The sequence below is a fragment of the Ranitomeya variabilis genome, chromosome 7 (assembly GCF_051348905.1).
Source record: "Ranitomeya variabilis isolate aRanVar5 chromosome 7, aRanVar5.hap1, whole genome shotgun sequence".
Lineage (NCBI taxonomy): Eukaryota > Metazoa > Chordata > Amphibia > Anura > Dendrobatidae > Ranitomeya > Ranitomeya variabilis.
In genome coordinates, this window is record NC_135238.1 from 102271570 (window position 1) to 102297578 (window position 26009).

General features: G+C 42.7%; 1 protein-coding gene across 1 annotated transcript in view; it reads left to right on the plus strand.

Moving 5' to 3' along the window:
• Positions 1-26009, plus strand: part of PGAP1 (post-GPI attachment to proteins inositol deacylase 1) — a 1745445-nt gene that overhangs the window by 863930 nt on the left and 855506 nt on the right. The window contains exon 14 of the mRNA XM_077275621.1: positions 23589-23664. Coding sequence (XP_077131736.1) covers positions 23589-23664 — 76 coding nt within the window. The remainder of the gene's footprint in view (positions 1-23588; positions 23665-26009) is intronic.

A 26009-nucleotide genomic window follows, 5' to 3' on the forward strand; every position in this document is an offset into this window, starting at 1 on the left:
CAGACTTGGCCCTATCCTGGATCTCATCATATCTTACAGACCGGATATTCAGTGTCTCCCTCTCCCACACCACCTATTCATCTTGCCCCCTGTCTGTTGGTGTTCCCCAAGGCTCAGTCGTAGGACCCCTACTCTTCTCCATCTACACCTTCGGCCTTGAACAGCTCATAGAATCCCACGGTTTACAATATCATCTCTACGCTGATGATACGCAGATCTAGCTATCTGGACCTGACCTCACTTCCTTACTGATCAAAATCCCGCAATGTCTGTCTACTATTTCATCTTTCCTGCTCGCTTTCTAAAACTGAACATAGACAAAACAGAATTACCATCTTTCCACCACCTCACTCTACCCCTCCACCTGACCTATCCATCAATGTCAATGGATGCTCACTTTCCCCATTCCCTCACTCTCGCTGCCTCGAGGTGATTCTTGACTCTACCCTCTCTTGCAAGCCACATATCCAAGCCCTTGCCTCCTATTGCTGATTCCAACTCAAACATTTCCCGGATCCGTGCATTCCTTGACCTTGAAACTAACTGTGATTCCTCGTGGACAGGATCCTCTCTCCTCCTTTACTTGTGTGTGCCTTGTTTTACTCATGTTTATTGTACTTGTCTATATTTGCCCCGTTCACATGTAAAGCTCCATGGAATAAATGGTGCTATAAAAATATTTAATAATGATAATGACCAAGCTTATTTTTACAATTCTGACCACTGTCACTTTGAGGTTATAACTCTGAAATGCTTTAACGGATCCCGCTGATTCGGAGATTTTTTCATGACATATTGTATTTCATGTTAGTGGTAAAATGTCTTAGATATAACTTATGTTTATTTGTGTAAAAAATGGAAATTTGATGACAATTTTGCAATTTTCAAACTTTTTGAATTTTTATGCCTTTAAACCAGAGAAATATGTCACACAAAATTGTTAATAAATAACATTTCCCACATGTCAAATTTACAACAGCACAATTCTGGAAACAATTTTTTTTTTTTATTATTAGGAAGGTATAAGGGATAAAAGTTGACCAGCAATTTCTCATTTTTACAATAAAAATTACAAAACCATTTTTTAGGGACCATCTCACTTTGAGGGGTGTTCATGGCAGAAAATGCCCCAAAGTGACACCATTCTAAAAACTACACTCCTCAAGGTGCTCAAAACCACATTCAATAATTTTATTAACCCTTTACGTGCTTGACAGGAAGTTTAGCAATGTGGAAGGAAAAAAATAACATTTTACTTTTTTTTACAAACATTTTACTTCAGAACAATTTTATATTTTTTTTTTTATTTTCACAAGTGTAAAAAGAGAAAGTGAGCCACAAAATTTGCTGTGCAATTTTTCCTGAATACGCTCATACCCCATTTGTGGGTGTAAACCACAGTTTTGGCTCTCAGCAGAGCTTGGAAGAAAAGGAGTGTCATTTGACTTTTTTAGCTCAGAATTGGCTGGAATTGAGATCGGACACCATGTTGGTTTAGGATGCCCCTGATGTGCCTAACCAGTGGAAACCCCCCACAAGTGACACCATTTTGGAAACTAGACCCCTTAAGGAACTTATCTAGTTGTGTAGTGAGCACTTTGAGCCCCAAGTGCTTCACAGAAGTTTATAACGTAGAGCCGTGAAAATACAAAATCTTTTCTTTTCTGAAAAAAGATTTTTTAGCCCACAATTTTTTACTTTCACAAGGGTAACAGGAGAAATTGGACCCCAAAAGTTGTTGTTCAGTTTGTCCTGAGTACGCAGATACCCCATATGTGGGGGGGACCACTGTTTGGGCACACAGCGGGGTTCGGAAGGGAAGTAGTGACGTTTTAAAATGCAGACTTTGATGGAATGGTGTGCAGGCATCATGTTCCGTTTGCAGAGCCCCTGATGTGCCTAAACAGTAGAAACCCCCCACAAGTGACCCCATTTTGTAAACTAGGCTCCCATGGAACTTATCTAGATGTGTGGTGAGCACTATCAACTCCCAAGTGCTTCACATAATTTTACAATGTAAAGCCGTGAAAATAAAAAAAAAAAAAATATTTTTCCACAAAAATTCTTTTCACCCCCAAATTTTGACTTTCACAAGGGTAACAGGAGAAATTGGACCATTAAAGTCGTTGTGCAATTGGTCCCGAGTACGTTGATACCCCATATGTGGGGCAAGACCACTGTTTGGGTGCATGGCAAATGTCGGAAGCGAAGTAGTGATGTTTTGGAATGCAAACTTTGATGGAATGGTCTGCGGGCGTCATGTTGTGTTTGCAGAGCCCCTGATGTGCCTAAACAGTAGAAACCCCCCACAAGTGACCCCATTTTGGGAACTAGACCCCTCCAAGAAGCTTATCAAGATATGTGGTGAGCACTTTGAATGCCCAAGTGCTTCACAGGAGAAACTGGACCCCAAAAGTTCAGTTTTTGGGTGCACGGCAGAGCTCAGAAGGGAAGGAGCTCCATTTGACCTTTTCAACTCAAAATTGGCTTAAATCAATGGTGGAGCCATGTTGCGTTTGGAGACCCCCTGATGTACCTAAACAATGAAAACCCCAAATTCTAACCCCAACACATCCCTAACCCTAATCCCAACGCTAACCATAATCCTAATCACAGCCCTAACCCCAACACAACCCTGACCCTAATCCCAACCCTAATCACAAACCTAATCCCAAACCTAACCTTAATCCCATCCCTAACCATTACCCTAATCCCAAACCTAAGGCTTCTTTTACACTTACCTGTTTTTTGCAGCCTGTTATTGCCGCAATTTTCATGGTCTGCCACAATAACGTACCACTATAAACTTGTGGATTGCCGTTTTCGGGTTTGCAATACTATGGCAAAAGTATTATATAAAAAAAAAAAAAACAGCTATCCTCAAAACCGGAAGTCATGGTGCACCGCAAAAACAACCTGAATTACAATTAGGGTCGTGTCCTTTAGCTGTGAAAAATATCGAGCAGGCTCGATATTTTTTTCACAGTCGTAGATTCGGCCCTCACGGCCATACGGCGCTCCATAGAATTATTGCGTCCACATAGAAATCTATTGGGACTGCAAAAATGGGATGCAAAACAACGGTAAGTGTAAAAGAAGTTTAAAAGAAAAGTTTATTACTTTTCCCAAACTAAGGGGGTGATAAAGGGGGGTTATTAAATTAAATGGCAAATCACATTTATTTTTTTTGCGGCCACCTGTAAACGGCTAATTATTGGCGATCACAACAAAGGGGGTCGGTAAAAACTGACCCAAATCATGTTCTTTGGGGTCTCGGCTACCCCCCAACAACTGAGACCCCGGAGAAAATCAGACTCTGGGTGGCGCTATACACTTTTTCCACGGTGACGTTAATTAACGGAGCTGTGGTTTAAGTACCCTTAACTACCGCCGTTAAAAGGCGTATCGGCGGTCGTTAAGGGGTTAAATATTATTATTATATTTTTGTTTAACCATTCAAATTTTTATTGAATCAAAGAAGGCATATAAACAGAAGCATCCCCAACCAGGGGGAAGGAAAAGGGTGTGGGGGGGAGGTACAGGAAAAACAATAAAGGGAAGAATAGGGCTCAAAGGTAAGCAGTCCACAGAGTTATATCCACAGAGGCATGAATATTCAGAGTAACACCAGAGAGCTGACGCAATTCTAAAAACAGTGAGACTGGACATTGGGAGATACAAATGTTGACATGCTCCATGGATCCCACCACGACAGGACCTTATTATTATTTTTTTTTTAGAGACAATCAGCTGAAGTAGTTTCATAACTAAAATGGAGATTGACTTTGGCTATAAGTTCATTCCTAGAAGGAACAATAGGAGACTTCCAGTATGTGACAATGCAAAGCCTAGCTGCAAGACTGTAACAAGAATGTTAGAAATCACAGGTCGAAGGGGGGGGGGGGGGGTTCCTGTAAAGAAATACCCAGTACTGTCAAGGGACCTGTCAGGAAGTCAGGACGAAGGGGAAATGGGTCACTTCAGCAATAATAGATTCAACCTGGTGCCAGAAAACTTGGATGCATGGACAGCTCCACCAAACATGGGCAAGGGTGCCAGTGGCATTACATTTCTTCCAGCAAAGCGGGTAGGAAGTATGGTGGAATTTAGCCCACCTGACAGGAGTGATGTACCACTGAAGCCGGATATTTTTAAAATGCTCAAGATGTCCGAGGCACGAGGAAAATTTACAGGGGTATATCATAGCATTATGCCAGTCCTCCAGAGAGGCCTCAAAGGAGAGGGAGGACTCCCAAGATGCCATGAAGGGAAGCTTGTCCGCTACACCATGGGTCAGTAGAGCCTTATAAATGATAGAAATACCTTGAGGAACTATGGTACATGGTCTAAAAAAGCGATGAGCCGGGGTGTCTGATGGGGGTGAAGGTGCACCAAACAGCCTATGAGGCTTCAGGAAGCTGTGTACCTGGAAATACTGAAGAAAGTCTTTGGTAGACAAGGAGTAGCGATTAACTAAGTCTGAAAATACAAACAGACCAGCTGAGCCGTAGAGATCAGACACCCAGTGCACCCCACGCGCCCTCCAGGAAGACAGGGAAATATTATCAATAACATATTCTAAAGCTTGCAAAGAGACACAATCTTAAAAAAATGGGAAGTGAGTGGGACACAAGGCAGCCCAAAGTTTTAAAGCAGATCTAATTGATCTAAGGTAAGGACCACCGGAAGAGACATGGAGCAGCTGGAGCTCTAACAGGAGTTTAAGAGAATTCCTGGGAGCAAAGTGGGACTCAATCATAAACCAAGGGAGGAGGGAGTCCCCTTCCCACCATAATTTGAGAGGTTCCAAAATTGCAGCCCTATGATAGGCCTGAACCCTAGGAGCATCCGAGCCACCCTTCGCATATGGCAAAGACAAAATTTGGCGTTTAATTCTGTGAGGTTTTTTATTCCAAATGAAATGGTCAATAAACGACTGGAAGGCTGATACATATTTAGAGGGGATGGCTCAGGGAAGGCATCTGAATAGGTATATAATTGTGGGGAGAATTAGCATTTTAGATGTTTGAATTCTTGCCATCCACGATAGAGGAGAGCTAGAAAATTGGTCTATGCATTTTTTGATATCCGAAAGGGTCGCCTCACAGTTAAGACGGACAATATTAGCTAACTTGGTTATTTGGATGTCCAGGTAAGTGAAGCCAAGGGGGGACCAGATGAAGGAATATTTAGCTTGGATCTGTAATTGGAGGGGAACCGGGAGAAACGGGGAAGTCGTAGACTTATTCAGGTTACGTTTATAATAGGAAACTGCGGAAAATTGGTGAAGAATGGAAGTAATTGCATTCAAGGAGTCGAGGGGAGCGGAGCAAGACAAAACTATGTCGTCGGCATATAGGCCAATTTTGTGGTCGATTCCACCCACCGTCACACCCTTAATGTCCGTATATTGGCTTACGATGGCAGCAAGAGTTTCCATGATCAGAGCAAATATGAGAGGAGATAGGGGCAGCCCTGTCGGGTCTCATTGGAGATAGGAAATATCCGTGATTTAAAGCCAGCAGAGCGCACAGCCGTGCAATGATTGGAATGCAGAGCCATAATAGCTGTAGAAATCTGGCCTATAAGGCCGAATTTTTTCAGAGTGAGCTCAATATATCCCCAGTGCACCCTGTCAAACGCTTTTTCAGCGTCAAGTGACAGGAATACACTGGGGAGGCTCCACCACATCCAGCAGATCAATCAGCCGCCTTGTGCCAACTCTAGTCTGCCTACCTGGCACAAACCCAACTTGGTCAGGATGTACGAGTGTAGGAAGCACTGCCAGTAGTCTGTTAGCCCAGATTTTAGCATAAATTTTAACATCACAGTTCAAGAGAGTGATAGGGTGAAAATTTCCCGGGGAGGTTATGGGTTTTCCCGGTTTGGGGAGTGTCGCTATAGAGGCTTCCAGTCCTTCACTCCTAATACTCCCAACCGTTAGCCAGTTGTTAAACAAACACAAAAGGTAAGGGGAAAGAATAGGAAAATACTGGGCATAGTAGGGAAAGGAAAAACCGTCTGGGCCCGGAGAGGAACGCTTTTTAGCTTCTCTAAATATTTGTGAGATTTCGGACTCCATGATTGGTGCATTAAGAATGGACAATTACTCTGTGCTAACCATAGGGAGATTGGCCTTCTCCAAGAAGGCAGCTATCAACTTGGGAAGGCTGGAGGGTATTCAGGTCAGCATTAAGGTTATAGAGGGAAGAATAATATCAGGCAAACTCCTCGTCTGTGAGTTGGGTTATACACTCGAGAACCATCAGACTTCAGCAGGAATGGGATTTTGGACTGAACCTCTCTTTTTTAACACGCTTGGCTAGGACGGCACCTGCATGATTGCCCATTGAGTAGAACTTGGCTTTGGCTTTCCTCAAGGTATTCTCCGCTCTGTTAAGAAGCAGTTGGCGAACCTGGAGGCAAGCATTGGTGAGCTCAGAGAACAGCTGTGGGCTATGAGACAGTTTATGGGCAGCTTTAAAGTGGGCTAATTCATCTAAAACCTTTTGTAGCTCCTAGTTGTATTTCCGTTTAGCTATCACAGCCATCTTAATAAAAAAGCCATGAGCCTTGTGTGCAAACCACAGAGTGTCAGCAGAATCATTAGTGGCAAAGAACTCCTGCAGGGCCTTTTCAATGAGCTGAGAGTTGGATTGGTCCACCAAAAGATGGTCATTTGGGCGCCATTGTGAGGGAGGTCTAATGGCCAAAGGGTCTTTAAGAGACACCAATACTGGGGCATGATCTGACCAGGTAATGTTGCCTATGGCTGCGGAAACACAGTGGGGAAGGGCCACATCGTCCACCAACACATAGTCAATCCTACTATAAGAGCCGTGCCTAGGTGACAGAAAAGTATAATCACGCTCATTACAGTGCAAATATCTCCATATGTCATGAAGGTGGTAAGAATTGATAAGAGGGCCCACCTCACCTCTAGATAGAGATGAAACAGAGCAATCAAAATTTTTAGACATCAGGATATTAAAATCACCTGCAACCAGCTTGTGACTGTGTTGAATGGAACTAAGAGTTTGAAAAAGATTGTTAAGAAATTTTAGCTGGCCAAAGTTGGGGGCATAAATGGAGGCAATGGTGTAAGGGGCATTGTTAAGGCACATAACTATAATAAATCTACCCAGGGGATCAGTTATAGAACGGATAAATTGAAAGGAATTGAATTTACTAAAAAAATAGCTACCCCCCGCCTTTTTCGTTTTGCTATTTGCAAAGAATTGGTGAGGGTATAGGCCCAAATACATTCTCACATTGTCACATTCTAATAAGTGCGTTTCTTGCACACATATGATGTCCTGTTGAGTTTTAGCAAGCTGTCGCCAGACAAGAGATCTTTTACCTGGGGAATTGAGTCCATTTACGTTAATTGAATATAATGAGATACTCATAAGGATAAACTATAGATGATCTAATAAAGGCATGTTCTCTGGGAGAGAGCCACTGCGGGTAGTGAGGAAGTGGACTACAATCTAGAGAAAACCTGTAAAAAAAGCAGAGGGGGAAGGAGGGATGGGAAGACACGACAAACACATAATAAACAGAGAAACAGAGGACCATTCAGGTATATCCTGAGTCCGAAGGTGAGCAAAAAAAAGACAGTTCACCTGTGGGGCAATACGATGAGGCTATCCCCCCCCAAAAAAAAAAAGGGGGGGGTAGCCAACTCAGCAAAAAACATCAGCATTCAAAGGAAAACCAAACAAAGCAAACCGTTTTGTACGGGAAAATAGCCAGGAACCAATGCAGATATAATCCTCAGGCAACCTCCCACTCCGGATCGATGTGGCGCCTACCATTTTTGTTGTTTCCAAGTCTTGGGGAGTCTGTAGAGGAGGGGGATCCGGGAGGCCTCATGCCCCATTGAGTCAAGGTTTTTGCAGCTTGTGAAGGAGTTAAGCAGGTGATGATCGAGCTGTCCTTGCGGATAAGAAGCTTGGTGGGGAACCCCCAACAGTATATGATATCCTTCTCCCTCAGAATGGAGGTGAAAGGGAGAAAAGCCCTACGTAAGGCTAGAGTTCCCGGGGACAAATCAGGAAAAACAGCAATGCGAGTAAAACGCTCAGGCAGTGATGGGTTGTTACTCAGTGCCTGAAGGAAGTCTTCTTTCATTTAAAAAAAGTGAATGCGAGCCAGCATGTCCCTAGGGATAGAGGGACCCAGATTCGCTGGTTTAGGGATCCGGTGAATGCGGTCGATTACAATATCCTTTTTAATAGAATGAGGGAGGACTGCAAGAATAAAGTCCTGTATAAATACTTTCAGGTCCACCGCCACGACTGTCTCCTCAATGCCTCTGAGCTTGATGTTGTTTCTCCTGGACCTGTCCTCCAGGTCCAGAGTCCTAGAGTGGGTTTTGGTAGCCAATAGATGCAAATTGCCATGGGCAACCCATAGTTCGTTGTGAGAGGCCACCAGCTCCGCCGATTTATGTTCCAGGCGGTCTGTGCGGTTCCCTATTTCCTCCACATCGCCCCTCAGATCCACCAAGATGGAGCGCATATCCTCCTGAAGGGAGGTCCTAAGGTCCCCCAGCATTCCCCTAAGCAGGGCAGCAGTTACAGGGCCGTCAGAGAGCTCAGCTACAGCCGCAGTTGATAATGATGACTGCGAGCCTCGGCGTGCAGCGCAGGAAGCTCCTGGGGAAGACGGCGCCATATTGGATCTCTGGGGCGGCTGGGGGGAGGCCGCAAAAAAGTCAATTATGCGCCTGGAGTTATTGCGGGAATTATCGCGGGAGTCGGGCTTGGACTTCCCCATGCACTCACCGCAAAGTCAGGTACCAGCGCCGGTAACTTATTAGAACGGAGGTGCCATCAGGAAGGTGCTTTGTGCCGCTTTATGGTTCCTGTGCGCGGAGCTCCCGCTCAGTGCGACCTACTCCATGGACAGACAGGCCATGCCCCCTATTGTTATTATTGTTATTATTTACAAACTGTACTAGCCTTGATTCCAATTTGCTGAATTTGCAGACTACAAATCACAAAAATGTAATTTTGAAACAATTTGTTCATCCCTTGTTAAAACATATATCATTTCAAAAAGGAGGATAAAATTCAGCTTTTACTCCCATTGATTAACCCCTTCCTGACCTTTGACGCATACGTTGCGTCATGAAAGTCGGTGCCAATCCGACCTGTGACACACCGTATGCGTCATGGAGGGATTGCGTCCCTGCAGATTGGGTGAAAGGGTTAGCTCCAATTTCACCCAATCTGCAGGGACAGGGGGAGTTGTACTTTAGCCCGGGGGGGGGGGGTGGCTTTGCCCCCACGTGGCTACGATCGCTCTGATTGGCTGTTGAAAGTGCAACAGCCAATCAGAGCAATTTGCAATATTTCACCTATGAAAATGGTGAAATATTGCAATCCAGCCATGGCCGATGCTGCAATATCATCGGCCATGGCTGGAAATCCTGATCTGACCCCCCCCACTGCCACCAATCTGCTCCCCGGTCCTCCGTTCAGTCCGTTACTCCCCTGCGTCCGCCTGTCCGCTCCCCCGTCCTAGTGTCCGCTCCCCCCTGTGCTCCGATCCACCCCCCTGTGTTCCGATTCACCCCCCCACCGCCCCTTCATACTTACCGATCCTCCCGGAGTCAGTCCGTCTTCTCCCTGGGCGCCACCATCTTCCAAAATGGCGGGCGCATGCGCAGTGCGCCCTCCGAATCGGCCGGCCGGCAGATTCGTTCAATGTACATTTTGATCACTGTGATATAACCCATCACAGTGATCAACATAAAAAAAATAGTAAATGAACCCCCCCCCCCCCCCCTTTATCACCCCCATAGGTAGGGACAATAATAAAATAAAGAAAATATATATTTTTTTTTCCACTAGGGTTAAAGGTAGGGGTAGGGTTAGGGGTAGACTTAGGGCTAGAGGTAGGGGTAGGGTTTGGGGTAGGGCTTGGGCTAGGGTAAGGCTATGTGCACATGTATTCTGGTACTCTGCGGATTTTTCCGCAGCGGATTTGATAAATCAGCAGTGCAAAACCGCTGCGGATTTACCACAAATTTACCACGGTTTTTCTGCGGTTTTTCTGCAGATTTCACTGCGGTTTTACAACTGCGTTTTCTATTGGAACAGTTGTAAAACCGCTGCGGAATCTGCAGAAAGAAGTGACATGCTGCAGAATGTAAACCGCTGTGTTTCCACTCAGTTTTTTCCGCAGCATGTGCACAGCGTTTTTTGTTTCCCATAGCTTTACATTAAACTGTAAACTCATGGGAAACTGCTGCGGACCCGCAGCTGCGGAAACGCTGCTGCGGACCCGCAGCTGCGGAAACGCTGCTGCGGACCCGCAGCTGCGGAAACGCTGCTGCGGACCCGCAGCTGCGGAAACGCTGCTGCGGACCCGCAGCTGCGGAAACGCTGCTGCGGATCCGCAGCGTTTTCCGCAGCGTTTTCCGCAGCGTTTTCCGCAGCGTTTTCCGCAGTGTGTGCACTTACCCTTAGAATTAGGCTATGTGCACATGGTGCGGATTTGGCTGCGGATCCGCAGCGGATTGGCCACTGCAGATTCGTAGCAGTGTTCCATCAGGTTTACAGTACCATGTAAACCTATGGAAAACCAAATCCGCTGTGCCCATGGTGCAGAAAATACCACGCAGAAATGCATTGTATTTTCCGCAGCATGTCAATTCTTTGTGTGGATTCCACAGCGTTTTACACCTGTTCCTCAATAGCAATCCGCAGGTGTAATCCGCACAAAAAAACACTGGAATTCTGCGATAAATCTGCATGTAAAACGCAGTGCCTTTTACCTGTGGATTTTTCAAAAATGGTGCAAAAAAATCTCACACAAATCCGCAACGTGGGCACATAGCCTTAGGGTTAGGGTTGGAATTAGAGTTAGGGTTGGAAATAGGGTTAAGATTAGGCTTGTGGTTAGGGTTATGGTTAGGGTTAGGGGTGTGTTGGGGTTAGGGTTGTGGTTAGGGTTAGGATTAGCGTTAGGGTTGGGATTAGGGTTATGGGTGTGTTGGGGTTAGGGTTGTGGTTAGGGGTGTGTCGGGGTTAGGGTTGTGATTAGGGTTATGGCTAGAGTTGGCATTAGGGTTAGGGGTGTGTTGGGGTTAGAATTGAGGGGTTTCCACTGTTTAGGCACATCAGGGGTCTCCAAACGCAACATGGCGCCACCATTGATTCCAGCCAATCTTGCGTTCAAAAAGTCAAATGGTGCTCCCTCCCTTCCGGGCCCTGACGTGCGCCCAAACAGTGGTTTACCCCCACATATGGGGTACCAGCATACTCAGGACAAACTGGGCAACAACTATTGGGGTCCAATTTCTCCTGTTACCCTTGTGAAAATAAAAAATTGCGGGCTAATAAAATCATTTTTGAGGAAAGAAAAATGATTTTTTATTTTCACAGCTCTGCGTTGTAAACTTCTGTGAAGCACTTGGGGGTTCAAAGTGCTCACCACATATCTAGATAAGTTCCATGGGGGGTCTAGTTTCCAAAATGGGGTCACTTGTGGGGGGTTTCTACTGTTTAGGCACATCAGGGGCTCTGCAAACGTAACATGATGCCCGCAGGCCATTCCATCAAAGTCTGCATTCCAACGCGTCACTACTTCCCTTCCGAGCCCCAGCATGTGCCCAAACAGTGGTTTTTCCCCACATATGGGGTATCAGCGTACTCAGGAGAAACATGACAACATCTTTTGGGGTCCAATTTCTCCTGTTACCCTTGGGAAAATAAAAAATTGTGGGCTAAAAAATCATTTTTGAGAAAAGAAAAATTATTTTTTATTTTCATGGCTCTGCGTTATAAACTTCTGTGAAGCACTTGGGGGTTCAAAGTGCTTACCACATATCTAAATAAGTTCCTTGGGGGTCTAGTTTCCAAAATGGGGTCACTTGTGGGTGGTTTCTACTGTTTAGGCACATCAGGGGCTCTGCAAACGTAACATGATGCCCGCAGGCCATTCCATCAAAGTCTGCAATACAAAGCGTCACTACTTCCCTTCCGAGCCCCGGCATGGGCCCAAACAGTGGTTTTCCCCCACATATGGGGTATCAGCGTACTCAGGAGAAACTGGACAGCAACTTTTGGGGTCCAATTTCTCCTGTTACCCTTGGGAAAATAAAAAAATTGTGGGCTAAAAAATCATTTTTGAGAAAAGAAAATTTTTTTTTTTTATTTTCATGGCTCTGCGTTATAAATTTATGTGAAGCACTTGGGGGTTCAAAGTGCTCACCACACATCTAGATTAGTTCCTTGGGAGGTCTAGTTTCCAAAATGGGGTCAGTTGTCGGGGAGCTCCAATGTTTAGGCACACAGGGGCTCTCCAAACGCGACATGCTGTCCACTAATGATTGGAGCTAATTTTCCATTCAAAAAGCCAAATGGCGTGCCTTCCCTTCCGAGCCCTGCCATGCGCCCAAACAGTGGTTTACCCCCACATACGGGGTATGATCGTACTCAGGACAAACTGGACAACAACATTTGGGGTCCAATTTCTCCTGTTACCCTTGGGAAAATAAAAAATTCTGTGCTAAAAATCATTTTTGAGGAAAGAAAAAATATTTTTTATTTTCACGGCTCTGCGGTATAAACTTCGGTAAAGCACCTGGGGGTTTAAAGTGCTCACTATGCATCTAGATAAGTTCCTTGGGAGGTCTAGTTTCTAAAATGGGGTCACTTGTAGGGGAGCTCCAATTTTTAGGCACACAGGGGCTCTCCAAACGCGACATGGTGTCCGCTAACGATTGGAGCTAATTTTCCATTCAAAAAGTCAAATGGCGCGCCTTCCCTTCCGAGCCTTGCCGTGCACCCATACAATGGTTTACCCCCACATATGAGGTATCGGCGTACTCAGGAGAAATTGCCTAACAAATTTTAGGATCCATTTTCTCCTGTTGCCCATGTGAAAATGAAAAAAAATTGAGGCTAAAATAAATTTTGTGTGAAAAAAAGTACTTTTTCATTTTTATGGATCAATTTATGAAGCACCTGAGGGTTTAAAGTGCTCACTATGCTTCTAAATAAGTTCCTTGGGGGGTCTAGTTTCCAAAATGGGCTCACTTGTGGGGGAGCTCCAATGTTTAGGCACACAGGGGCTTTCCAAACGTGACATGGTGTCCGCTAACGATGGAGATAATTTTTCATTCAAAAATTCAAATGGTGCTCCTTCCCTTCCGAGCCTTACCATGTGCCCAAACAGTGGTTTACCCCCACATGTGAGGTATTGGTGTACTCAGGAGAAATTGCCCAACAAATTTTAGGATCCATTTTATCCTGTTGCCCATGTGAAAATGAAAAAATTGAGGCTAAAATAATTTTTTTGTGAAAAAAAGTACTTTTTCATTTTTACAGATCAATTTGTGAAGCACCTGGGGGTTTAAAGTGCTCACTATGCCTCTAGATAAGTTCCTTGTGGGGTCTAGTTTCCAAAATGGGGTCACTTGTGGGGGAGCTCCAATGTTTAGGCACACGGGGGCTCTCCAAACGCAACATGGTGTCTGCTAAAGATTGGAGCCAATTTTTCCTTCAAAAAGTCAAATGGCGTTCCTTCCCTTCTGAGCCCTGCCGTGAGCCCAAACAGTAGTTTACCCCCACATATGAGGTATCAGCGTACTCAGGACAAATTGGACAACAACCTTCGTGGTCCAGTTTCTCCTTTTACGCTTGGGAAAATAAAAAAAAAAAATGTTTCTAAAAGATCTTTTTTGTGACTAAAAATTTAAATGTTCATTTTTTCCTTCCATGTTGCTTCTGCTGCTGTGAAGCACCTGAAGGGTTAATAAACTTCTTGAATGTGGTTTTGAGCACCTTGAGGGGTGCAGTCTTTAGAATGGTGTCACTTTTGGGTATTTTCAGCCATATAGAACCCTCAAACTGACTCCAAATGTGAGGTGGTCCCTAAAAAAAAAATGGTTTTGTAAATTTTGTTGTAAAAATGAGAAATCACTGGTCAAATTGTAACCCTTATAACTTCCTAGCAAAAAAAAATGTTGTTTCCAAAATTGTGCTGATGTAAAGTAGACATGTGGGAAATGTTATTTATTAACGATTTTGTGTCACATAACTCTCTGGTTTAACAAAATAAAAATGCAAAATGTGAAAGTTGCGAAATTTTCAAAATTTTCACCAAATTTCCGTTTTTTTCACAAATAAACTCAGAAATTATCGACCTAAATTTACCACTAACATGAAGCCCAATATGTCACAAAAAAACAGTCTCAGAACCGCTAGGATTCTCAGAACCGCTAGGATCTGTTGAAGCGTTCCTGAGTTATTACCTCATAAAGGGACACTGGTCAGAATTGCAAAAAACAGCCAGGTCATTAAGGTCAAAATAGGCTGGGTCATGAAGGGGTTAAAATTAACTCACTAATCTTCCTGAAAAATTACATATACAGTGGAGGAAATAAGTATTTGATCCCTTGCTGATTTTTGTAAGTTTGCCCACTGACAATGACATGAACAGTCTTTAATTTTAATGGTAGGCTAATTTTAACCTTGAGAGATAGAATATCAAAAATAAAAACCAGAAAATCACATTATATAAATGCATTTGCATTTTGCAGTGAGAAATAAGTATTTGATCCCCTACCAATTATTCTGGCTCCAACAGACCAGTTAGATGCTTCTAATCAACTGAGACTCCAACCTTTATAACATGGGGCAAGACCAAAGATCTTTGTAAGGATGTCAGGGACAAGATAATAGACCTGCACAAGGCTGGAATGGGCAATAAAAGTTATAAGTAAGACGCTGGGTGAGAAGGAGACAACAGTTGGTGCAATAGTAAGAAAATGGAAGAAATACAAAAATGACTGTCAATCAACATCGATCTTGGGCAACATGCAAAATCTCATCTCGGGTATCCTTGATCATGAGGAAGGTGAGAGATCAGCCTAAAACTACATGGGGAAAATTTGTTAATGATCTCAACACACCTGGGACCACAGTCACCAAGAAAACCATTGGTAACACATTACACTGTAAATTGTGAGGAAAGAATATTTGTAGATGACGAGGAAAAAGCTAATATATTGAACACCTTCTTCAACACAGTATTCCCGGTGGAAAATGAAATGCTAGGTGAAATGCAGAGGTACAAATAAAACCTTATATGAAGGGTCACCAAGCAACAGCCTCAAAATCTTAAAGATTTAGAGATGATCTGCTAAGAGGAGTGGACTAAAATTCCTCTTGATATGTGCACAAACCTCATCATCAACTACAAAAAAGTCTGACTGCTGTGCTTGCCAACAAAGGTTTTGCCACCAAGTATTAAGTCTTGTTTGCCAGAGGGATCATATACTTATTTCTCACTGCAAAATGCTAATAAATGTATATAATTTATACTATGTGATTTTCTGGATATTATTTTTGATATTCTATCTCTCAATGTTAAATTTAACCTACCCTTAAAATTATAGACTGTTCATGTCTTTGTCAGTGGCCAAACTTACTAAATCTGCAAGGTATCAAATACTTCTTTCCCCAACTGTATGTGTACACAAATATAACAAACATACCTACCAATACCTTGTGACAACACTAATATAATGCAGAATACTGTCTAAATGTATTATCAACTAACCGTTATTTTCTTTGTTTTCAGCAGCAAAGGTTAACGAAAACAGCGGGGGGGGGGGGGGGAACTGTTCAGGTTGCTGGGCATAAGTTACTTAACCCGGAGACAGCTGTTCCCCACAATTTAGGCTTCTTTCACACTTCCGTCGTTCGGGGTGCGTCACAATACAGTGAAGCGAGTTATCAACGGATGTTTTGAAAATAGTGGAAAACGTGTGTAACACATCCAGTGTTATGACGGATGTGTTGAATGAGTTTCTGCTTGAATTTTAAGGTATACAATTCTGGATAGAGAGAGATAATTTTTCCCCTGACTAGAAAATCCTTCCAGGCATGCTCAGAATGATAAAACTGGATATGTCGCTGGATTCCTGTGTTTGATGGTCAGCGACAGATCCTGCGTCCATAGGCTTCCATTATAGCCAACGAAGGACAGCGGAGGACCTGTCGCTGACTGATTATCCGACGTGCAGACAAAAAGGTTTCTCTGAACGTAAACTCCGCCCGACGGACCACTATTTTCTGACGGATCCAGTGCACGACGGATGAAACGGATAGCCATCCGTCACAATCCGTTGCTAATATAAGTCTATGGGAAAAAACAGGATCCTGCAGAGAAATTTAAGGATCCTGTTTTTTCAAAAATCGATGGATTTCGATGGGAGGAAAAAGACGGAAGTGTGAAAGAGGCCTTATGGACCAATGGACATGAAGGCTGCCGCTGGGAGGTGGGTCAGGCCGTTATTTAATGCCTGACAGTCCTCACGCTGGCATTCTGACAGGATCCTGGACAGTTTACCCCACCCACCCACCTTTTTTTTCTCGTGTTTATTACTGTCACTGTGCTTTATTGAAGGGAGGTAGCACCTAGCCATCTGACTGTGTGATATGTTATTGTTTATCAAATAACTGGTGGATCGACTCAAGTCAATTAAGGACTGAGTCCTTAATGTTTTTATTGCTAAAGTTATTTATGTGGTTAATATGATTTATTATCCTTAACCCCCTTTACCCCAAGGGTGGTTTGCATGTTAATGACCAGGCCAATTTTTACAACTCTGACAACTGTCCCTTTATGAGGTAATATCTCTAAAAGGCTCCAATGCATCCCGGTGATTCTGACATTATTTTCTCATGACATACTGTACTTCATGATAGTGGTAGAATTTATTTAATATGACTTGCTTTAATTGGTAAAAAAATGAAAATTTGGCGAAAATTTTCAAAATTTCACAATTTTCCAACTTTGAATTTTCATGCCCTTAAATCACAGAGATATGTTACATAAAATACTTAATAAGTAACATTTCCCACATGTATACTTTACATCAGTACAATTTTGAAACCAACATTTTTTTTTGTTAGGATGTTATAAGGGTTAAAATTTAAACCGTGATTTCTCATTTTTACGCCATTTTTTTTTTTTTTTTTTTGTTAATGACCACATCACATTTGAAGTCACTTTGAGGGGTCTACATGATAGAAAATACCCAAAAGTGACACCATTCTAAAAACTGCACCCCTGAAGGTGGTCAAAACCACATTCAGGAAGTTTATTAAGCCTTCAAGGTGCTTCACGGGGATTTTTGTAATGTTTTAAAAAAAAAAAAATAAATAAAAAAATAACATTTAACTATTTTTCACAAAAAAATTACTTCAGGTCCAATTTTTTTTTTTTCCCCAAGGGTTACAAAAGAAATTGGACCCCAAAGTTGTTGTGCAATTTGTGCTGAGTACGCTGATACCCCATATGTGGGGTAAACCACTGTTTGGGTGCAGGGCAGAGCTTGGAAGGTAAAGGGCTAAAGTTAAGGTTAGAGCTAAAGTTAGGGTTGGGGCTAGAGTTGGGGTTAGGGTTTGAATTACGGTTGGGAATAGGGATAGCATTGATATTAGGTTTATGGGTATGTTGAGGTTAGAATTGGAGTTAGAATTGGGGGGTTCCATTGTTAAGGTCACTTTTGAGTTCAAAAAGTCAAACAATGCGCCCTCAATTCTAAGCCCTGCACTTTCCCCCACATATTGGGTATTGGCGTACTCAGGAGAAATTGCCAAACAAATTTTGTGGTCTACTTTCTCCTGATGATCTTGTGAAAATAATAAAAAAAAATGTTTCCAAAGTAAATTTTTTTGGGGAAAAAAGTAACATTTTATTTTTTTTTTTACAAATTGCTTTAGTTCTCGTGAAGCATTTGAATTGTTAGTAAACTTATTGAATGTGGTTTTGCACACCTTGAAGAGTGAAGTTTTTAGAATGGTGTCACTTTTGGGTATTTTCTGTTATATTGAATCCCCAAACTTACTTCAGGTGTGAGGTGGTTCTTAAAAAAAAATGATTTTGTAAATTTATTTTTACAAATGTGAAATCGCTAGTCAACTTTTAATCCTTATAACATCCTAACAAAAAGAAAAAATGTTTCCAAAATTGTGCTGACGTAAATTTGACATGTAGGAAGTATTATTTATTAACTATTTTGTGTGACGCCACTGTCTGATTTAAGGGTACAAAAATGAAAAGTGAGGAAATAGCAAAATTTTCAAAATTTTTGAACATTTGTTTTTTTTTTTTTTTTTTTTCATAAATACACGCAAGTTGCACTACCGTTCAAAAGTTTAGGGTCACCCAGGCAATTTTGTGTTTTCCATGAAAACTCATACTTTTATTAATCAAATGAGTTGCCAAATAAATTGAAAATCTAGTCTAGACATTGACAAGGTTCGAAAAAAAAATATTTTTATTTTAAATAATAATTTTCTCTTTCTTACTTTGCTTTCATCAAAGAATGTTCCCTTTGCAGCAATTTCAGCATTGCAGACCTTTGGCATTCCAGCAATTAATTTGCTGAGGTAATCTGGAGAAATTTCACCCCATGTTTCCAGAAGCCCCTCCCACAAGATATTGCATTACAAACCAGACGTTTGCAGCTAGAATAGTCATTTACCACATTAAAGGGCCACTGTCACCCCCCTCCAGCCGTTATAAACTAAAAGAGCCACCTTGTGCAGCAGTAATGCTGCAGTCTAACAAGGTGGCTCTTTTAGTTTTTGATTCAGTTATTCCCTCAATAAAGCATTTTAAAATGTGTACAAAATAACCTGTCCTTAGACCTGGAGGCGGTCCGAAGCTTCCTCTGTGAATCTCCCAACGGCCGTCACTCTTCTCTTCTGGGGATGTGGTCGCCGCCCCCTGAGCGCTGTTTCTTCTTAAATCCGGCGCCTGCGCTGTGCGTGCCTGCCTGTGACAGGCGCAGTCTTCATTGTCCGTCATAGGTCAGATGCAGGGTGCCTGACTGTGCCTGTGCCGGCAGTGCGGCCACTCTGTTCCTGAATCCCCGCCCCGCACTGTGTTATTCATTATGCACAGTGCGGGGCTGGGGTTCCTGGGCATGCACACTGTGCTGTTCAGACTCTCCCCCAGCTCAGACGCTCCCCCGCCTTCCAGCGTTGTTATTTGCGGCTGCTTCATTCCAAACGCTGGCAAGGAAACCTGTATATTACGGCAATGCTGGAAGGCGGGGGACCGGGGGAGCGTCTGAACAGCGCAGTGCGCATGCCCAGGAACCCCAGCCCCACACTGTGCATAATGAATAACACAGTGCGGGGCGGGTATTCAGCAATAGGGTGGCCGCACTGCCGGCACAGGCACAGTCAGGCACCCTGCATCTGACCTATGACGGACACTGAAGACTGCGCCTGTCCCAGGCAGGCACGCACAGTGCAGGCGCCGGATTTAAGAAGAAACAGCACTCAGGGGGCGGCATCCACATCCCCAGAAGAGAAGAGTGACGGCCGTTGGGAGATTCACCGAGGAAGCTTCGGACCGCCTCCAGGTCTAAGGACAGGTTATTTTGTACAAATTTTAAAACGCTTTATTGAGGGAATAACTGAATAAAAAACTAAAAGAGCCACCTTGTTAGACTGCAGCATTACTGCTGCACAAGGTGGCTGTTTTAGTTTATAACGGCTGGAGGGGGTGACAGTGGCCTTTTAACAATGTATAGAGTGTATTTCTGAATCTTTTAATGTTGGCTTCATTGGAAAAAAAAAACAAAACTGTGCTTTAATTTCAAAAATAAGGACCTTTCTAAGTGATCCTAAACTTTTGAACAGTAGTGTATATCGAAGAAATGTTAGCACTAACATGAAGTACAATATGTCACAAAAAAAATATTCTCAGAATCAGTGGGATACGTTGAAGCATTCTAGAGCTATAAACTCATAAAGTGACACTGGTCAGAATTGTAAATATTGGCTTGGTCATTCTACCAAATTGGCTCTGTCACTAGGGGTCAATAGATAAATTAGCTGTTAGTTTTTGTGGTCAGACACAGATTTCCCTTAGAATAAAGGTACCTTCACACTAAACGACTTTGCAGCAATAACGGCAGCAATCCGTGACGTTGCAGCGTCCTGGATAGCGATACTGTTGTGTTTGACACGCAGCAGTGATCTGGATCCTGCTGTGAAATCACTGGTCGTTGCTGAAAGTTCAGAACTTTATTTGGTCGTCAGATCGGTGTGTATCGTTGTGTTTGACAGCAAAATCAACGATGCCAGCGATGTTTTACAATGGTAACCAGGGTAAATATTGGGTTACTAAGCGCAGAGCCGCACTTAGTAACCCGATATTTACCCTGGTTACCATTGTAAAAGTAAAAAAAAAAAACAGTACATACTCACCCTCTGATGTCTGTCATGTCCCCCGGCGTCCGCGCTGCTGCTCAGAGCTTCCTGCACTGAATGTGTCAGTGCCGGCCGGAAAGCAAAGCACAGCGGTGACGTCACTGCTCTGCTGTTAGGGCCGGCGCTTACACAGTGCAGGGAAGCGGACGCCGGGGGACACAAATGTAAGTATGTAGAGTTTGTTTTTTTACATTTAAACTGGTAACCAGGGTAAACATCGGGTTACTAAGTGCGGCCCTGCACTTAGCAACCCGATGTTTACCCTGGTTACCCGGGGACTTCGGCATCGTTGGTCGCTGGAGAGCTGTCTGTGTGACAGCTCTCCAGTGACCACACAGCGACGCTGCAGCGATCAACATCGTTGTCGATATCGCTGCAGCGTCGCTTAGTGTGAAGGTACCTTAAGACTTCAGAGCTATTTTGAAATGAAAGGGGGCATTACTAGTGTGAGACACTTAAATCAGGAGAGATAGTTGTCAATCATTAATTGTCTCACACTGATGGTGACTCCTTTCGTTTAAAATTAGATCTGGAGTCAAATTATATGAGAGATGTGTCCTTACAATAGCTTTTAACAACTCATTTACATATTAAGAACATTTTGGATAAATCTGGAATAAGACATCAAATCACTGACACCAAGGTATGATTTTATTCAGCTTCCTATGACCTATCTGCCCCCATATAAGGCTTTAACCCCTTCCCGACCTATGACACATACGCTGTGTCATGAAAGTTGGTGCCAATCCGACCTGTGAGGCAGCGTATTCGTCATGGCGGGATCACATTTCTGCAGGTCGGGTAAAAGGGTTAACTGAAATTTCACCCGACCTGCAGGTACAGGTGGACTTGTACTTTAGCACAGGAGGTGGCTTAGCCCCCACTTGGCTACGATCGCTCTGGTGACCACTTTGTCACCACCTCCCAGATCTGATTGGAGCTAGCGTCCATATGACTCTATCTCTCCATTCAGATGTGGAGGGGGCAGAGAAAACCATGGCTGCCTTGCTGTCCAGGTTCATGCCTTCCGTGGAAGCTCAACAGCGAGGTGCCTGCATAATGCCCTGACACATACCGCGATTGCCGCTGCAGACACCACCGCCGCTGCCAGGTACTCTGTTGTGAATTCTGCTTTTGGGCTCCCTCCGGTGGTTGTAGGTGGTAATGCAGTTGTCCCTGAGTTACGGTCCTGGTCAGGTGTATCTGCTGATTGCAGTTCTGACTGGAGTATTTAGGCTTGCAGGATTCATTAGTCATTGCCAGTTGTCCATGGTTGTTGGGAGGTTTAGGTCCTGGTTTGGTTCCATCTGCCTTCTGCCAAATCAGCAAATATAAGTGTCTGGTTTTGTTTCTTTGGCACACAGGCTGTGTGCTTAATAATTCTGTGCTATTCAGTGTTTTTTTTTGTCCAGCTTAGTTTGTGTCTGTATTTTCTCAGTCTTGTTGGATTCTCTGGAGTGGCAGATTTACATTCCATGTCTTTAGTTAGTTTGTGGAACTTTTAGTATTATCGGCTGTGGATATTTTTGGAAGGGTTTTAATACTGACCGCTTAGTATTCTGTCCTATCTTTCCCTATATAGCTAGAGTGGCCTCTTTTGCTGAATCCTGTTTTCTGCCTGCGTGTGTCTTTCCTCTCCTACTCACAGTCAATATTCGTGGGGGGCTGTCTATCCTTTGGGGTTCTGCTCTGAGGCAAGGCAGTATTCCTATTTCCATCTATAGGGGTATTTAGTCCTCCGGCTGTGTCGAGGTGTCTAGGGTTTGTTAGGCACACCCCACGGCTACTTCTAGTTGCAGTGTTAGTTCAGGTTTTGCAGTCAGTACAGTTTCCACCTACTCCAGAGAAATTTCATGCGGCTCCAAAGTCACCGGATCATAACAGTACTCCCCTCTACTTCTTTTCCCCCCTTGCCTTATGATTCCACACCCCCCGACCTTCGCTCCCTGCCCCCGGTGATCACCCCCTCCACCCCTGCTGCTGCCGGCTCCATTTCCTCCTTCTGCTGCATCGCACCTGACAGCCCCTGCCCCAGTGATCCCCTTGATCTCCCCCTGATCTTCCTCATTTATCCCCCCCTGATCTCCCCCCTGCCCTGTGGATTGTTCCCTTCCCTGATGATGTCCCCCCTGCCCTGCTTATGGCCCCGCTGCTGTCCTCCCCTGCCCCGCTGCTGTCCTCCCCTGCCCCACTGATGTCCCCCCTGCCCCGCTGATGTCCCTCCTGCCCAACTAATGTCCCGCTGATGTCCCCCCTGCCCCGTGTGTTTCAACGTACTCAGAACAAATTAGACAACAACTTTTGGGGTCCACTTTCTCCTTTTACCCTTGGGAAAATAGCAAAATTGTTGCTAAAAGATCATTTTTGTGACCAAAAAGGTAAATGTTCATTTTTTTCCTTCCACATTGCTTTAGTTCTCGTGAAGCACCTGACGGGTTAATAAACTTCTTGAATGTGGTTTTGAACACCTTAAGGGGTGCAATTTTTAGAATGGTGTTACTTTTGAGTATTTTCAGCCATATAGACCCCTCAAACTTACTTCAAATGTGATGTGGTCCCTAAAAAATGGTTTTGTAAATTTTGTTGTAAAAATGAGAAATCACTGGTCAACTTTTAACCCTTATAACTTTCTAACAAAAAAAAAAAAAAACTTGTTTCCAAAATTGTGCTGATGCAAAGGAGACATGTGGGAAATGTTATTTATTAACTATTTTGTGTCACATAACTCTCTGGTTTAACAACATAAAAATTCTAAATTTTAAAATTGTGAAATTTTCAAAATGTTCACCAAATTTCCAATTTTTTCACAAATAAACACAAAAATTATCGACCTAAAGTAACCACTAACATGAAGCCCGATATGTCACGAAAAAACAGTCTCAGAATCGCTAGGATCCGTTGAAGCGTTCCTGAGTTAAAACATGATAAATGGACACTGGTCAGAATTGCAAAAAATGGCTAGGTCATTAAGGTCAACATAAGGTAATGAAGGGGTTAATCTGCATTTCCCCTTTATTTATGCCCTTTGGTGAAACATCACTAAAGTTTAGTACAAAATGTACAGCAGGTTAAACTGTTACACAGCTTTGATGTCTTTGATAAGATTGGGTATGTTTATCTTTAACAGTCTCTTGTAAAAGTGGTTCATCGCTATGTTACCATAACTTGGATCGACAGAACCTTGACTTTCTTTACCACACAACATCATAAAATTAAGTAATTTTAAACTGTATTTTGTTTACCTGATTTAGGTGTTGCCACAATAATACATTTGTCTACATATGGTATATATTTTTATATTATTGATGTCTGAAAATATTGTTGTTCCATTAGTTTTCAGTGGAGTGTGAATTCCTAAATGAAGAGCTGAAAACCAGAACATTGCCTGTTACACATGCATTTTCATTTGGTATGTACAAATTCTTATAGCATGACAGAGTATTTAATACATGAAAAATATAGCTATGTACAGTGTTAGCCAGTAGATTAGAAAATATTAAAAATTGAGTGTCCAAATGCAAAGGTTAGCATACTCAAGACAATATGGGCACCCTTGGATTATTTTTGGCCCAACAAAATATATATACCCTTAATCCCCCTTCCTTCCCCTTAACTCTCCTTTTATTCAAGTCTTTAATAATCACTATTTTCTGTAAGTTGTCAACGTTATGACTATATAATGTGGTAATTTTTTAATTTTTTTTTTTTTACAGTATAATTTTTAAAGAAATCTCAACAACACTATTCCCTTATGATCTTTCTTGACTTGTCATATTTTAGTTCAGGGGCTTAAGTTTTCTTATGATTTACTTCACTCTTCTGATTTTCAATCGCATATTGTTGAATTGGCATATAGTACTCTAGATTTTTTTTTTTTTATATATTTTTCTGTGAGTATTTGTTAGCAGCATGGATCGTAAGTAGACCTGTCATTAAGTTTTTATAACCTAAACTAATGCCAACTAGATAAAGGCACTGTGTTGCTCATTATAACTATACCTTTAGTTTAGAAATCTAAGTTTACATTTTAGAGAAATTTTTAAGTTGGCACTTGCCAATGAGTTGCAAGTGCAGTGGGCAGGCATAGCTTACAGCTCAGCTGCCTCTTCCCCATTCTGCACCTATCAACAATTTCCTGTTAGTAATTTACAGATTATTCTTCAGTGACCTGTCAAGATCTAGTGAACGCGCCATCGTTGACCATGTACTTTATTCCTGCCGTTTATTTCCGTTCGAGTTGTCCTTTTGAAGAATGCTGTCAGTGTGTCTGGCATGATCTGCAAACTATGCAGTATCAGTCAGGAGGGTGCAAAAATATTTCTAAGGTATTATTAAATATACTATGGGATGTTGTGAAGATGGTCAAAAGAAGTGGCTTAAAAATTGGCACAACGTTATCATTACCTTCAACTGGACGTCATTCGAAATGTGCTGAAAAGTCCAGAAAAAAATGAATCCAGGAGTCTACCAAGTGGTTTACAGCAACATTAAAGGAGCTGTAGGAATTTCTGGCAAGTACTGATTGAGTACCGCATGCGATAACAATCTCCCATATTCTTCATATGTCTAGCCTGTGGGTTAAAGTGGCAAGTAGGTCACATTTTCTCACAAAAAAAAAAAACAAAACCGTCTGGCTGTTTATAGCTAAAACCTACATAAAATGTTCCAAAAGCATGTGGGAAACATGTTATGGTCTAAAGAGATCATAGTTGAACTTTTTGGTCATAATTTCATAAGGTATATTTGGTGCAAAGCAAACACAATGCATCACCGAAAGAACACCATAACCACAATGAAGCATGGTGGAAGCAGCATTTTGCTTTGAAGCTGTTTTTCGAAAATTGGAAGTGGGTACTTCGTTAAGAGGTAAAGTGAAGTTTGATAATTTCAAAATAGTCACTTTTGCTCCAAAACTTCAGGTCTTCTCTAAAAAATAAATATAAAATTAAATTTTGCTTTTCAGCATTACAACTTTAACCCCTTCACGACATGTGCTGTATATGTACAGTGCTGAGGGAGCTGCGTTCCCGAAAAGCGCCATATATCGGCGCTGTGATCGTGCGGCCCCCAACGCGATTGGGTTCGGGTGTCAGCTCTATGTGATTAAACATTTAACCCCTGTGATGCCGCTGTCAGTAGTGACAGCGATGTCAAGGAGCATCGTTCACACTCCCTGCGTGCTTTCATCAGTACAACACGATGTGATCATGTTGTCCTGATGGTCTCCATGGAAACATCAGGCTGCAAGGGTCCTTTAGGGAGGGTGGCTTGTCAGTGCCTTCTCAGAGCAGGACCTGGAAAGCATTGCACAGTGTCAGATCAGCAACAAAAACATGTAAAAATATATATATAAAAAATTCCCAAATAAAGAACCAAAAAGATTCCAATCAATACATTGATGTGTAAAAAAAAAAAAAAAAAGGGTACACATATCTATCTGGTATCACAGCTTCCCGAACAACCCGCTGTATAAAACTGTCACACTAAAATGCAATGAAAAAGACGAATATAAATAAAAATTGGTACTGCTGAAAACATCGTCTTGTCCCGCTAAAAAACAAGCCGTCACACAGCTCCATCAGCAGAAAAATAAAAAAGTTATAGCTCTCAGAGTAAAGCGATTCAAAAATAATTGTTTTTCCTATGAAATAGTTTTTTTTTTTTCTGTAAAAGTGACAAAACATAAAAAAACAAATGGGGGTATCATTCTAATCGTACTGACCCAAAGAATAAAGCTGCATTACCAATTTTACC